This window comes from Cucumis melo, chromosome 4 (assembly GCF_025177605.1).
Source record: "Cucumis melo cultivar AY chromosome 4, USDA_Cmelo_AY_1.0, whole genome shotgun sequence".
NCBI classification, from domain to species: Eukaryota; Viridiplantae; Streptophyta; class Magnoliopsida; order Cucurbitales; family Cucurbitaceae; genus Cucumis; species Cucumis melo.
Window position 1 is genome coordinate 5,172,765 of NC_066860.1, and position 16,783 is coordinate 5,189,547.

The 16,783-nt window shown below is 33.1% G+C and overlaps 1 protein-coding gene across 3 annotated transcripts; it reads right to left on the reverse strand.

Moving 5' to 3' along the window:
* Window positions 1-1,618: 1,618 nt before the first annotated feature.
* Window positions 1,619-3,171, reverse strand: LOC103503936 (jacalin-related lectin 3-like). Of its 3 annotated transcripts, XM_008468328.3 has the most exons (4): window positions 3,008-3,170; window positions 2,738-2,941; window positions 2,132-2,650; window positions 1,619-2,048 (listed from the first exon to the last, which is right to left on the reverse strand). In XM_008468328.3, the coding sequence occupies exons 1-4, from the start codon at window positions 3,008-3,010 to the stop codon at window positions 1,797-1,799; spliced, it is 978 nt and encodes a 325-aa protein (XP_008466550.2). In that variant the 5' UTR covers window positions 3,011-3,170; the 3' UTR covers window positions 1,619-1,796. The 3 variants fall into 3 exon arrangements, with proteins under 3 accessions (XP_008466550.2, XP_050939157.1, XP_050939158.1); XM_051083200.1 differs by having other exon boundaries at window positions 2,132-2,941; window positions 3,008-3,171; XM_051083201.1 differs by having other exon boundaries at window positions 2,132-2,597; window positions 2,738-3,008.
* Between the last annotated feature and the right edge of the window lie 13,612 nt (window positions 3,172-16,783).

Sequence of the window (16,783 nt, forward strand, 5' to 3'; positions counted from 1 at the left end):
TTTAAAATTAAAATTTTCTAAAGCAATCAATCCAATCCATTGGAATCAAGAAATTTTTACAGAAAAAGTCCTTTCAAAGCTTTTTATTCCTCAATCTTACTCTTACCAAGATTTCATCAAAGCTTGGTATTTTGGTTTTCAATTAGGAACAATTCATGATTCATTTTCTTTTGCTAAAACGCCTACAAAATCAATTTTCCTTTATGGTTCATTCGATGGTGGAATGTTTTTTGTCTTACAAACAATATTTTACCAACACCAATTCAAGAATCTTGTTTTTATTTTTCAAGAACAATTCAAAAGAATTCATTTCATAATTTGACGAGATTCTGCCTTTATTTCCAAATTCCATGGATATTTTGTTGGAGCTTCAATACAACATCATATCCTCAATACAAAATGCTAGTTAAAAATCTGAAGATCTAATCGTGGGTAAAATACAATTTTCAGCATGTCACCATTAAACACATGAAAGAATGGTTCGCAGAGAACGATTATCTACAAGACATTGATCACAGAAAGAACACCAAGTTTCTAAAATGATAAATCAAAACTTCTTGCAGCACTTGGTCAGGCCATAACTAATGCAAATTTCCAAAGGTCATTATCAACAACAGTAAATGCATCCTCATCTTTCTTCATATAGAAAGACGAAGAACAAGCAGAGCCAAAATACAATTTGGACAACCCATTTCACGACTCACAGTCTATGTGAGCTCCGAATCCATATACTTGTTAAAGAAAAATAGGAGTATTCTGAAGAAGATTTCTATTCAATTATTATATTAGTTAAAAATACGTAATGTGTATTCGCATCCCTTGTGTAATTGATGAGTAAACTTTGTAAATATTCTAGTTTACTCTACAAATATTTTTGTCATTCATAAATCTAGGAAAAAATTGAAGACAACAAGCGTAATTCAAGATCGAGTCCCAAGAGCTAAAATGAAATTGTTTATATTTCATGGAGTGTTTGATTACGCTTGATGGTCCCGACTGTAAATCGCAATAGACCGCAGTGAGTTTGTTGGTAAGTCTATAATCCGCTAGAAGAAATACGATTAATGGTATACAAAATTACTACTAGCAAAAAAGTACAATAAATATTCTTCAAGAATGAAAAGAACACTTCAATTATTCCTTGAATTAATGGTTGACAAACTCATCTTCGTGCCATAAGTCTTCGTATATTATATGTAGATAATAATTATGTGAATAATAAATATGTAATTTATTAATGCACATAAAATATAAAATAATATAATTGTAATGGTAAGTATTAGGTGACATAAAGAGGCGGTGGAATTTTCCACCCATTTCTCAATTTGCTTTCATTTTAGGTACGTAGGTGGGTTCATAAAAATATCCACCTTTTATATTTTTTATAAATAATTTTAGATTCTAGGTTTTTAAGATCAACACCGATCTTATAACACAAGGGATCCTATCCTTTTTTATTCGATTTTTATCTTCTTTTTCAAAATGATCTTGTCTCTATTCGATCTTGTCCATTAATTAAGTTGTAATTCAAATCACGTTGCGAAATATTATCGAGCTACTAAACAATAAGCTCGTAATATTCCAACTTCATTCTAGTAAACTATCGACCCTAACTCTCTTTGTGGTTAACATCGAGCAATTGGTATCATTCAATAAAGTTCAAGGTCATTACAGTTGATTTTAAATGTCATTTATGGAGAAAAGAGTTTCAAGATTTTAGTTCCAATGGTAATGAATTGAAAGTGAGTAAAAAAATAAGCACTGGGACGATTGATATAGCAGCACATGCATAGGTCCTAATAACGTTGAATCAATGTCACAAGGAGTCCAATGGCATTGAGATGCGAAGTGTTGGATCTTCCATGGATGCCAACAATCTTCAACCCAGCTGTTGGGAAGGAAAAATTGGTTCCATCTTCATTCCCAAATGGCCCATAACTAGTTTTACTGGTTTCAAAAGTCAAGGATCGGATCACAATTGTACCCAGTTCAGATTTATAGTAGCCATGAATCGAAACTAGATACTCATTTGGAAATTCAAAAACAACCTACAAAAGATTAAGAGTCTATTTAGATTAACTTTTTAAATGTTCAAAAAATCAATAATTATTCAATAATAACAAAAATTAACCTGGGATGGAGAACCTTCGTCTCCACCATGTTTGTTAGACCAAACAAAATGTCCATTCTCATCCACATATTCCATTTGGATAGAAACAATCCGATGTTCATCATTATGAATCAACAACTGTTTGATTGCTTGAAAAGTCTCACTCCATGGTTCCCCATCTTTCCCACCATATTCTCCCAAACTAAAATGCTCATTAATTTCAACTTCCGTAATTTCAAATTTATGTTGAGCAGGTTGCACCAATTGGGAAGAAGAAATTGGTTGTACATAGATTCCAATTGCATCAAGAAACCAACCAGAACTCCCATGGAATCCAACGATCTTCGCCTCCACGATTGGGAAGGAATATTTGGTTCCTTCTTCCATCCCAAATGGTCCGTAAGTTTTTCTATTACTTTCAAGAGTTAGCGATCGAATCACTGTAGTTGGAGTTGGAACTCTCTTCTCCATTATGTGCGCTAAGTCGCTGTAGTAGCCATAGATTGAAATCAGGTACTCGTTTGGATAATCTAAAACAACCTGCAATTTATCACTCGATTCCAATAAAGTGAATAGATATTTAGAAGTACTGGAGAGAGAATAATTTAGGGGTTGCTGTGTTGTAACCTCAGAAGTGGAACCCCTGTTTCCACCATGCTTGGGCTTCCAAATTGATTCACCATTATTGTCATACTCGATGTTAACTGAGTGGATACATTTATCATGAGTAATCACGATTTGTCTGATGGTGGAATGAGCTCCGTCATCCCAAGGACGCGGAGCCTCTTCACAGCCTCGTATCCCAATCTTCACCACCACCACCTCATCTTCCTGCACCAACGGAAAGCTAAATCAGAGAGACTCCCGAGGACCGAACAAGAGCTAATGTATATTTACCATTTTCTGTATTGTAGGCACTGCCAAATATCCGCAATTGTGAGAAAGGATAAGAAAGCATAAGGTTGAGATTGAGAGAGATTTTCGTGAGATTAATAAATTGGTTTGATTGTGATGTAAATCAAACACAGCCACGGTGTGGTAGAGAAATTAGTTTTGAAGGATAGATACAACGGCTGTCTACATAAATGACCAAATTTAATGTTCTCACACAAATAGCAACCAAGAAATCATAAGAGATATTGGATAAAAAAATTTAGAAAAAAACAGTCCATATCATATATTTTTTTTGCATAATGCGAATATGGTAAATATGATGCTATTGGACGGTTATGAGAGGAATATCGGAAAGGTTATCGAAAGACTACCAGAGGATTATTAGAGGGTTATCCGCTTTTAAATTTGCTACTTTTGTAATTTAAAAATATAGTGACATGAACTCTATTTTAATAATTTTTTTTGTTATTTTTGCAAAAGTCCCAAATTATAATTAAAATAAAAGGGGGATTATCAATAAAAAATTTGACAAAATATTTACAAAAATATAGTTAAATTTCAAATTCTAAAAATAGATACCGATATACTTTTATGAATGACATTTAATACATAGTAATAGAAGTTTATAGTGCGAATCCAAAATTTATATATATATATATATATATATATATAAATATTTTCCATTATAAAATTGTCAAAATATAAAATAAAAGTACGATATTATAAAAGAAAAATGATCTTTTCAAAAATATAAAAAAACGACAAAGTATTTACACTGTATAGAATAATTACGATCGTTTAGATTTGACTAATTTGTTACACGATCGTTTAATTAATTGGGTTACACGATCATTTAGATTTGGCTACACAATTGTGTAGATTTGGCTACCCCAAATCTAAACAATTTTTTTTTTCAAAATCTGGTATGTCATCGTTTAGATTTGGCTACACGATTGTTTAGATTTGGGGTTCCAATTTAAACGATCTTTTTTTCAAAATTTGGTATACGATCATTTAGATTTGGCTCATAGAGGATTTAAACTCTTATAGGAAATGTTTTGAATATTATGATGCTAATCAAGAAGAAATATTCATTTAAGGGTTGTTTTGTTATAGATAATAAATGATTTTCTTGCATATGGAAATTTTAGTTGATGTAGTGTGAAAGGGTATAAGGCATGCTCAATTTGTGTAGATAATACATTCTCTATAAGACTAAAATATCAGATGAAAATGACATACCTTGGACATCGAAGATTTCTAGCATGCAACCATCCATACCTGCGTCAAAAGAAGTCATTTAATAGTGAAAATGAGCTTAAAACAATTTTAGAACCTTTGTCTGGAGAGGTTATATATTTATGAATAAAAGACCTTGAATTTCCAAGAGAAAAGAGAAGACAAAAAACAACCTATGAAAGGAAGTACAAGGAGATGTTGGAACAGAGTGTCTTTGTTTTTTAAGCTACCATATTGGAAAGATCTTCATGTTAGACATTGTCTAGATGTGATGCACATTAAAAAAAAGCTTTTATGAATATATTGGGTACACTTCTTGATATTCCTGAAAAAATTAAGGACAGTTTGAATGATAGACGTGATTTAGTCCATTTGAAAATTTGATTAGAGCTTGCATCTATCAACGGTGAAAAAAAAATCTTCATTCCGCCTGCTTGTTATACTTTTACAAAGGAAGAAAAATGTTGTGTTTTGAAGACATTGTCAGAAGCAAAGGTACCAGAAGGTTATTCTTCCAATGTTAAAAACTTTGTGTCGATGACTGATTTCAAAATTAATGGTTTAAAATCTCATGATTGTCACGTGCTTTTACAACAATTGTTTCCTATTGCGATAAGATATGTGCTCTCAAAATATGTTCGGTATGTCATCACTCGATTGTGTATATTTTTCAATCTGATATGTAATAAAGTTGTTGATGTGCAACAACTGAAAAAGTTGGAAGAAGATATTGTGGTGACTGTGTGTTTGCTAAAGAAATACTTTCCTCCTTCCTTTTTCACCATTATGATGCATCTTACTGTATACATTGTAAGGGAAATCAAATTTTGTGGCCATGTATATCCTAGATTGATGTTTCCTTTCGAAAGATACATAAAAGTTCTCAAAAACAATGTGAGAAATAGACATCGTCCAAAGGGTTGTATTGTAGAAATTTATATAGTAGAAGTAGCTATTGAGTTTTGTTCAAACTTCTTATCTGGGGTTGATACTGTTTGGCTAGGCATTAACAAATTAGATGCATCTTAGATAATTCAAGTTTTGGTAGACCATTGTCTGCAAGAGTTTCCTTCAGACCTAAACAAGATCTTTTATACCAAGCTCATCGGTATGTTTTGGCTAATACAATTGAGGTGCAACTATATATAGAGTAAGTTAAAGTTTCAATTATCTTGTCTTTTGTTTTTTATTTAATTAATGACATAAACATAACTATATATTACAATGTTTTAATGTTCAAGTAAACATGTGGAGGTATTGCAATTGAAATACCCAAATAAGGTTCTTCAAAAAAAATGGATTCAAGAAGAACACAATCAAACTTTCAATTGTTGTCGTCTTCTTTTGATTTACGTAGAGAAACTGGTTTGTACTAGGCATTTTGGTTATTTGGGTTATTTAGGTACACAAACAAGTTTTATGAAATTAAGTTATATGAAAATAATATACTTGTATTCTTTCTATGTAATGGTCATTGGGCACTACTGGCTATTAACGCATACAATGACACAATCTATTATCTTGACTCACTTCGAATAACATCAAGAGTAGATATTAGATATGTAACTAACATGTAAGTAAGCTTCTTTCATATATGGTGTTTTCAGTCTTAAAGTTCACTTCATTATAACGTGTAGTTGTTTCTTGGCAATAGTGCTATTACTATCTTGCTCTCTCAGAAAAATATTCAAACAAATCGTAAACAACCAATATGAAAAACAATGAAGGTAAGTGTACTCATATTTATTCATTAACATGTACTCATATTTATTCATTAACGTATGATTATTTCTTGGCAATATGCATTATATTAGGTATTATGTGATTGTTTCTTGGCAATACGCGTTATATTGAATACTATGTGGTTTTTTCTTGGCAATATGCATTATATTGGGTACTATGGGATTGTTTCTTGGCAATATGCATTATATTCGGTACTATGTAGCTGTTTCTTGACACTATGCATTATATTGGGTTTTATGTGATTGTTTCTTGGCAATACGGATTATATTGAATACTATGTGGTTGTTTCTTTGCAATATGCATCATATTGAGTACTAAGTGATTGTTTCTTGGCAATATGCATTGTATTGAATACTATGTGATTGTTTCTTGGCAATATGCATTATTTCGGGTACTATGTGGTTGTTTCTTGGCAATATGCATTATATTGGGTAGTATGTGATTGTTTCTTGGCAATATGCATTAATATTGGGTACTATGTGGTCATTTCTTGGCAATATGCATTATATTGGGTACTATGTGATTGTTTCTTGGCAATATGAATTATATTGGATACTATGTGGTTGTTTCTTGGCAATATGCATTATATTGGGTACTATGTGATTGTGTCTTGGCAATATACATTATATTGAATACTATGTGATTGTTTTTTGGTAATATTTACAGTGTCCTTTGCAAGTTGGAGTAGTTGAATATGGGTACTATGTGATGAGATACATGAGAGATATAATCACTAATGTGAGCATAGTAGTCACAGATTCGGTATGGTGTGTTTAAATGATTGTTTGAATTATTTTATATAATTTAAATAATCAAAGTATTAACATCAATATTTTGGGTTTCATATCAGATATTTGATACAAGAACCTCATATAGTCAACTCGAGTTGGATGAAGTGAAAATGGAGGTTTATGATTTTTTGGGTGTCGACATGTGATTATGGTGGTAGCTAAGTTCTTTTGGTTCAGATAGACAAATTTTGTTGATACTGGATATAGGTGAACTAGTTTTGTTGATATTTTGTTGATACAGGATATAGGTGAACTAGTTTTATTGATATTTTGTTGGTAGTGGATATTGGGGAACTAGTTTTGTTGATAGTTGATATAGGTTAAACACAAGCTTTTATATGATACACATTTAGGCTACACATATATTTTGTTTTAATCGACATAGATGAAAAGTTTATGCTATTGTTAGAAGTTTGGGTTGCACATATATATGTTGTAATTAAGTATGTAATGACCAACTTATATATGTATTGTTCATTGATATATAAATATGTAATTTCTTTGATGGAAAGTTTGAATTGATTTCAATTGTTTAATTAGTGTGTATTTTAATGTTGTTCGACTTCCAAACAGGTGTAGGATAAATTATATGGATATTTTACAATATATAATTTTCCATTTGAAAATTAAAAAAAAAAAAAAGAAAAACTTGACATGTAAGGTCTGTCAAGAGTAAACAAATTCTTGACACATAGAAAATATCAACAAACCTTATATACTTGATACCCATAAACTATGTATTATAATTTCACTTCATGCGTAAAAACTATTAAAAAAACCCCTTATTCTTGACAACGGATTACTTGAAGCATAAAAACTTTCAAGTATAAATACTTGACGCTTTTTACCTATTAAGTATAATTATACTTGACGCTTAAAAACTGCCAAGTAAACCTTCCTTATTCTTAACATTGGATTACTTGACACATTGAAAAACATCAAGTAAACCAATACTTGACAAGTAAAAAGCGTCAAGTAAACCCAGTTTTGTAGTAGTGTGTCCATAAGGTTGATCTAACTTATTGTCCGTTATATATATGCAACTTTCACCTAACCTTTTTAATTACTTAAGAAAATTAAATTGTCCCAAAGTTGTAATTGTTCTAATCCAATACGATTAAGCCTGCATAATTGAATTTACTAATAGCATTAAGATTAAAAGATTCTTAGGTGGATTGAAATTGATAAAGGGGAGACTTTCATTAACAATTTGGAGATTGAAAAAGTTTTCATTGAACACTTTAAAAGCACATTGATACTGGCGGATGTGAATAATGACTTGTTGAAAATCTTGATTGGGCTTCTATTTCTAAGAATGCTAAAAACAGTTATGTTTCCCATTCCATGAAAGTGAAATACTGACTACTTTGAAATCCTTTCAAAACAACAAAGCCCCTGAACCTAATGGTTTCACTATGGAATTTTTTAAGAAAACCGATCTGGAGTACATTTAGGTTGAACATTTTGGAGATTTCCAAGGATTTTTCCACTCATGGCATCATCAATAAAGTTGTAAATGAATCTTACATTGCCTTTATTGCCAAGAAAGAAAAATGTAACTCGACAACGGATTGCAAACCTATTAGTCTCACCACGACCCTCGACAAGTTTATTACAAAAACTATTGCTGATAAAATACTCAAAGCAACATTACTTGACACAATCTCAAAAAAACAAATGGGATTTGTTAAAGACAGACGAATCACGGATGCTATTCTCATTCCTAATGGCACTATTGACTACCGGAGAACCAAAAAAATCAAAGGGTTTGTGATAAAAGTTGACTTGGAAAAAACCTTTGACAAAATTAGCTGGCGCTTCATTGACTACGTACTGGTGAAAAAAGAAAACCTCTCTTTATAGTAGAGAAAGTGGTAAAAAATCTTGTATTTAAATACTCCATTATTACCAATGGTAGACTTAGAGGGAAAATTCAACCCACTAGAGGAATTTGCCCAGGTAACCTCATATCATCATTCTTCTTTGTTATAGCTATGGACTATCTCAGTAGCCTTCTAATTAGATTGGGACATCAAACAAAATTAAGGGAGTTGACTTTTTAAAAATGAATACACTAGAAGAATTATGCTCTTTAATGTCGATTGGAAAAAATGAAAACGGAGCTTTCATGTCGCTTCTTAAAATGTGGATGTTTAATGCCGGTTTTAAATCGACATTAAAGAGAGAGCTTTAATATCGGTTTAAAACCGATATTAAAGATATAGTTAATTTTAGTTTTATTTTTTAAAAACTTAAGTACCTTCTCTCTTACTTTACTATTTTCTTTCTCACGATCCCATGCCATATGATTTCTTCCCTCTCCTTATCAATTTCTTCCATCTCTTCTCCATCTCACTTTCAACCCTATTTTCTCTAGTGAATAGTCATCGCGCACACAGTCGTCGTCGTCGTCGCTCGTGCCTAGCCACCACCGCATCTGTCACTGTTGTGATCGTTCGTTGTCCGTTCATAGTCGTCGTTCCTCACGTTTGCGCGTTCGTGCCCAGCCCTCGTTACCACCATGCCCAGCCCTTTCGTCGACCACTAGCCGTTAAATAGCTTTTTCCACTCTTTCGTGACTTCGTCGACGTTCTTGCTGTTAAATCTCATTTTCAATACTTCAATCCTTTTTTTTCTCGTAGGAAATTGGAGAACATAGTTTCATCCGAGGTTAGGGATTTTCTTTTGTGTTAAAGCACTTGAGTGTGGTTTTATCCCTTTAGGTTTAATATATACACATGTTCCATTAACTCTAGAAATTGAAATTTTGATATTTAACTGTTCTTCAAATGAATCATGAAGCGAACCTTTTAGGTGAAGCAAGTCAGACTCAAAGATGGCAAGGCTCTTGATGCTGACATTGTCATTGTGGAAACGACAGGTCCTTGATATTTTTGTTGCTTTTGGATATATAATAAAAGGAACAAGCTACTGGCTAGTTTCTCTCCATACTTATTTTGGCTACAATTATGGAATATGTCTCTTCTTGCTTTTGCTAGTCTCCAAAATGAATCCCCAATACTATTGATGATGATGCTTTTTAGATTTTTTACAAAATCAATGGGTAGTGAGAGCTAAGTTAAAATGATAACGATGATGAGATAATGATGATGCAGTCAGGTCTCAGTTCATTAGACAACATCTCTTCTTCTTTTTTAGTTATATTATTTTAAGTGTGTGGTAATTTTAACATGGTTATATAGCTTAAAACAATATTATAAAATTATCAACAATTTTATAATATTGTTTTAAGCTATATAACTTATTTAGGTAAAAAGCTTTTGGTTTTAAGCTGTTAAAAAGTTCAATTTGTAATTGTTGCAATTATGAAGTTCTATTTTGGTTCCAATGCATACATCATTGTTTTTCATGAAAAATATTGACTATAGATGACGCTCCCATTTTTTATTAGAACTAATATAAAACATAAAAAAATTTCTCACATGGACAATGGTAAAGATAAAATAATACCACGCATAGATAATGAAAGATCAAATTAACTAATATTTCATAACATCAGTAGTTGCCAATTTCTTCTAGCATTTCAAGATTCCTTTCTATAGGATATTTGCAGAATGCAAAAGAGATCATGGAAGTATCAAAGAGATACATAAAAGGTACGTTCTATTTCAATATGCTTTCTATTCATCTATTTAGGCTGTGAAGAATTGCACAAAGTATTTTTCTCTTTCAAAATTCATTTCTTTTTGGTGCAGAATAAATGAAATTCTCGAGTTTTTTGTTATCGAAAGCCATATATGACAGTTATAGCATTTGGGTTTACTGTTGTTGACATTTTTGAAGTCAATGACATTATGTCATCAAAAGGCTAGCATTTGAATGCCTTGTAAAAGCCTAGCAAGTTTCTCAAAGATATCATATTTGGATTACATTTAAAATGTTGAAAAATCTTCCCCCTTCTAAATTACTATACTTCACTTGCACTAAAGTTGTGGTTTTACTCTAAATTTGAACATAGTCAAGAGGCATCTGTATTTCTTCTTAAGTCTATAGCTATTATTTATTCTCACAACAATCTTTCGGTTTCCTTTCTCAGATTGTTCGAAGAAGAAGCTTGATTATTGAAGATTGATTTCACAAAGATGATGAACAAGAAGAAGATTAAAATGGAGAGAAGAAGAGGATGAAGATTAAAAGAACACAAAACTTTTCTTTTCTTTTTGCCTTTCAATTTTTGTAAAGATTTTACAAATGAAACTCGCACGTTGCAATCTCTTTTATATGTAGAAATTTAAAAAGGAAACAGCTGCTAGTTTGAGTTTCGAGGTTACAACAAAAGTAGGTTTCTATAAAAGTTGTGTGTTTACCCATTTAATATGAAAACAAATACATACGACTATAGAAGTGAATTAAGAACTAATATTTTAGCTGCTACAGTATCAATGCTTTCTCTTGAATCTTTTTAACAAGATTTTATTACGGTTGAATGGATGTAGAGTGCAAGGACTCACCTTTACCCTCAAGGTACACTCTCATTCTTTTATAGATTAGCACATTGTTGAGTTATTGTTCCTTCAAGATATGAATGGGATTTATGTGCAAGTGCCATTAACATTTTCTTTGTGTAATATATTGATTTAGATAAAAAACAAATGCTTGGTTGCTTTGTTTGAATGAATGATGTTCTAGAAGTCAGAAATTTGAATTAGAAATTTAAAATTTACTAAATATTGATAACTTATTGAATAGGAATATAGTACATTGAAAAATACTCCAAGTAATATAGGAAAGTTTTCTTTGGATCCATTTATTAGATTATAACAAAGTGACTTTGAAACCTGTGATCCATTTTAACATCTTTATTTCAAGTATGTTTATTAAGTTGTCAATCTTCAATTTTGTATTTGATTGGTCAAAATTTCAATTGTTTGTGTAATAGCCCTTTAGTATTAACTCTCTTTTAGTATGTTGACCTTGTGGTATATTTTCTGTAATGCAGTCTCGTTTTGATATCTTGAAAATACATTCGAGAAAAATGAATCTAATGTAGGGGATCAACTTGAAAAAGATTGTTGAGAAGATGAATTGTGCATTTGGTGCTGAACTTAAGGTTAGTTATATTTCTAAATGAAACATTCCTGTTTTTTCTACTTCAGGTGAACAAACTTCAATGTCAATCTCGTTTCATCTTTTTAGGTTGTTTGCACAGAAGTTGGATTGTTTGCTCTAAGAGAAAGAAGTGTTCGAGTGACACAAGAAGATTTCGAAATGGCAGTTGCAAAGGGTTATGAAGAAAGACACAGATAATGGTAATTGTAGTTGCAAAGGCTCTTTTCATTTCAGAGTGTTATGGAGTACGAAGAACATGAAAAACGAGCTAGGAGTATCAATTTTTCGCGTTCTAAACATTCCATGCTTGCAGATAATGATAACGGTAAGGTATTTGACTGAAGCATACACTATCTTAAGTTGGCGAAGATTATTGATTCAAAATTAGATTTGTGATTAATGCTCATAAGTGAGGATTAACTAGCAATTTCCTAATTTCTGCATTGCAATTCTTTTTCATCTTTTTCAATGGTTAGATTTGTAGTAGAGGATATTTGACTTGTTAATTGTGGCAGTTGGAAAATACTATCCTTTATTGAGTCGTATCTGTAAATTAAGCAATATAATTTTGGATCCACGCTAAAATGTTACTACCACATGACTTATAGGAATTGTCCAATACAATGGTGTATTACTCAAGTCTGGGCCAAAGGGTTAATAGTTTGCTAGTCGTTGGTGGTTTTTTCTTAAACAAGTTCTTCTTCTACTTACTAAATTCAACTTACAACATTAGGTTCTTTCCATTATGTTCTTTATGATACTATTCTTAGGTAAATCGCTCTTTTTCTTCTAACAGGTCAAAATTTGCACAAGGCATTAGGGAATTGCTTGCTAACTACAAATTGATTACTTCTTAGGCTCCTTCGTCTTGGACCTTGGTTATGCTCCCACTGCCTGTCTTCAAGTCTCATTTCTCCACCCCTCACCTTCTACTCCCCTAACTTTTCATTTCACCTATAATTTTTTGTTGGTTTTAGGTAGCTTGCCAGAGTTTAGGGCCTTCTAGGAATGGAGGCTCTGTTTTGAGTATTGAAATTATATCGGGTTGAAAGCTAAGTGATTGTGTAGATGATCAGCTCATGGGTGAAGGTTGAAGACTGAGAAGGCGTTTAGGATTTCTAATTATTTAAGTCTTGTATTAGGATATTTTTTCATGTACTGTTGTAGAATGTAATATATAAACACAATATTAAGATTTCATTTTGCGTATACAAATGTAAAAAATAAATATTATAGTTTCTAAAATAATATTAATTTCATTGTTTGCGTAAGAAAAAAATGTGTATCTACACGGACCCAATATCAGTCTATAAAAAATGGACAATAATGCAACAATAAAATAAAAATAAATTTGTAAAAAGGAAACTTTACTAAGTATAACAAACTAGTGAAATATGTACGGCCTGTGTAACAAAGCCCCTAAAGTTAGCCATTTTTTAAATATTTCAGGTTTGTCCTTCTATCTTTTTCTACTCTCTACGATTTTTTTATATCTTCCCTTCTGTACTCTTCTTTTTTAGCTACGATTTCTTCCCCCCCCCCTTTTTTTTTAGATTTGGGTAACCAAATCTATTTCTTTCTATTGTCTTTCTCTCCTTTTTTAGATGTGTGCATGTCTTTTTTCCTCTTTCTTCTTTTTCCTTTACTTTTTCATTCATTGCATGCATCGTATTGTCTGTTTCTTTTCTTTTTTTACGTTTAGATTAGGTAACCAAATCTGATGGTGTATAAGAATCTTGAAAAAATTGGTTAGGCATTTAAATTAGGGTAACAAAAACTAAAAGATTGTGTATAAAGAATATTGAAAAAAATCATTTATACTAAATTTTGAAAAAAAAAATCATTTAGATTTGAGGTAGCCAAATCTAGCCAAATCTAAACGATAGCATACCAAATTTTAAAAAAGGAATCGTTTAGATTTGGACCCAAATCTAAACGATTGTGTAGCAAAATCTAAACGATCATATACCAAATTTTGAAAAAAAAAATCGTTTAGATTTGGAATCCCAAATCTAAACGATCGTGTACTCAATCTAAAGGATCATATACCAATTGTTTTTAAAAAATATGGTTTAGATTTGGGGTAGCTAAATCTAAACGATGGTGTAACCCAATTAATTAAACGATCGTGTAACAAATAAAACGATAGAATTGAAAAAAAATCTAAACGATCTTGTACCAAACAATAGTCAAATCTAAAGGATCGTGTACCAAATCGCGTTACCAAATATATTACGCGCATTGTTGATGGAGCATTTTTGGTATTTTACACGTTGGGCCTTTGGGTTTTTTTCATTTTCGAAATTGTTCTATACAGTGTAAATACTTTGCCTCTTTTTTATATTTTTGAAAAGAGCTATTTGTAAAAATGGACCTAAAAACTAGGCTTTAATGTCGATTTTAAACTGACATTATTGAAGATCTATAATGTTGGTTATAAACTGACATTGTTGGCCTCTTTAATGTCGGTTCCAAACCGACATCAAAGCCCAACCGGCATTGAAGGACTTCAATAACACTATCAAAGATGTCAGTTAAAAATTGACATTAAATAGGCCTTTAATGTCGTTTTTAAACCGACATTAAAGCTCAACCGACATTAAAGACCTTTAATACCACTAGCTAATATGTCGGTTGCCAACTGACATTAAAGGCCTTTAATATTGGTTTTAAACAGATATTAAAGGCCAATTTCTTCTAGTGATATAACTTGAGTAACCTTCTTTTCATGAATGATATCCTCTTTTATTTTATATATATATATTTTTTTTGTGGAAGACAATGACGAATATCTTACAAATTTATGGTATGCTATTCACCTATTTGAGGCAATATTTGGTTTCAATACAAACTTGAACAAATCCACCATATCTCCCATCAATGTAGGTACAAATAAAGTAGAGACAGTGGTTGCAAGCTGGGGTATTCAAAACCAGTTCTTGCCCATAAATTACCTGTGTGTTCCCTTGGGTGGTAAACCATCCTCCATAAATTTATGGGAAAACATCACAAAGAAGATTAACAAAAAACTAAGTAGTTGGAAATACATGTATATATCTAAAGGTGTGGCAAAATTACTCTTATCAATTTCACCCTTGCTAATCTCCCCATCTATCAACTCATATTTATAACCTTGCCTAAATTAAACTAGTTAAAGTATGAATGTTATGACTGTGTTGTGAAAACTTCTGCTGGTGGAATTTAGGAAAAATGTCGCCACGTAGAGGTGCACGTAGAAGTGGTAGGGGAGGCAGAGGAGCTGGACGTACCCAGCCTAAAGAGCAACCTGCCGCACAAGCTGCAAACCCTATTGCAGCTGTCACTCGGGTAAATATCGCCACCATGGAGCAGAGATACCAGAATATGCTGATGGATGCTTTAACATCATTTCATGCTGTCCAGCAGACCTCGACCGCCTCTCTTCTAGCCACAGTGGAATCTCAGCCCGTGCTAGACCAACTGTCAGCAGAGACCATAAATCTGTGAGACTTTAGGAAGTACAATCCTAAGACATTTGACGGGTCCATGGATAACCCCACCAAGGCCCAGATGTGGTTGACTTCTATAGAGATCATCTTCCGGTACATGAAGTGCCCTGATGACCAAAAGGTTCAGTGCGTAGTTTTCTTCTTGGAAGATAGAGGTACTGTCTGGTGGGAGACTGCTGAGAGGATGTTGGGTGGTGATGTCAGCAAGATAACCTAGGAGGAGCTCAAGGAGAGCTTCTGTGCCAAATTCTTCTCTGCCAACCTAAGGTACGCTAAGCAGCAAGAGTTCCTGAACCTGGAGCAAGGTGACATGACTGTGGAGCAGTATAATGCAGATTTTGACATGCTATCCCGTTTTTCTCATGATGTAGTGAGGGATGAGGTTGCCAGGACCGAGAAGTTCGTTAGAGGTCTCAGACTAGATCTCCAGGGATTTGCTCGAGCCTTCAGGCCAACCACCCATGCTGATGCACTGCACCTGGCAGTGGGTATGAGTTTGCACGAGAAAACTAATCTGTCCAAGACTGTAGGAAGAGGGTCAACCCTAGGTAAGAAGAGGAAGGCTGAGTTGTAGCCTACTATAGCGCCACAAAGGAACCTAAGGTCATGAGGTATTTTCCAGCGGCATCGCCAAGAGCTTGCTACTGCAGAAAGGACTTTGAGAGAGCTACCGGCTTGTCGTAGCTTTGGGAGATCTCATTGAGGTCGTTGCTTAGCAGGAAGTGGAGTTTGTTTCAGGTGACAAGCATCCATGGCATGCAGCTGACTTTTGTCCTCAGAAACTGCTTGAGACTACTTCGAACCAAACTCCCACTTCTCAGCAGGGAAGAGTTTTTGCTACTACTCGTCAGGAAGCCCATAGGTCATCCCATTCTTTCATATCTTCAGTTTTTGTTCGAAAAATGGGTTTAGAAGTAGAACCATTGGGTAGTGTATTGTCTATTCCTACTCCATCAGAAGAAGTTATGTTGTCTAAAGATAAGATAAAGGCATGTCAAGTAGAGATAGCAAACCATGTGTTAGATGTAACCTTGCTAGTTTTAAACATGCAAGATTTTTATGTAATTCTAGGCATGGATTGGTTATTTGCCAACCATACAAGTATAGACTGTTCCAGCAAAGAGGTAGTTTTTAACCCTCTTTCAGCGGCTAGTTTCAAGTTCAAAGCCAGTAAGCTACCCAAAGAGCAGGGATTATGGTTCTACTCAAAGTCATCTCATCTATAAAAGCCAGTAAGTTACTTAATCAGGGTACTTGGAGTATCTTGGCTAGCGTAGTGGACACTAGAGGGCCAGAAGTTTCCTTGTCATCTGAGTCGGTGGTGAGAGAATACCTCAACGTTTTTCTGATGAGCTTTCAGGACTTCCTCCTTCTAGAGAGATCGATTTTGCTATTGAGCTAGAGTCAGACACTGCTTCGATATCTAAAGCTCCTTACAGAATGGCCCC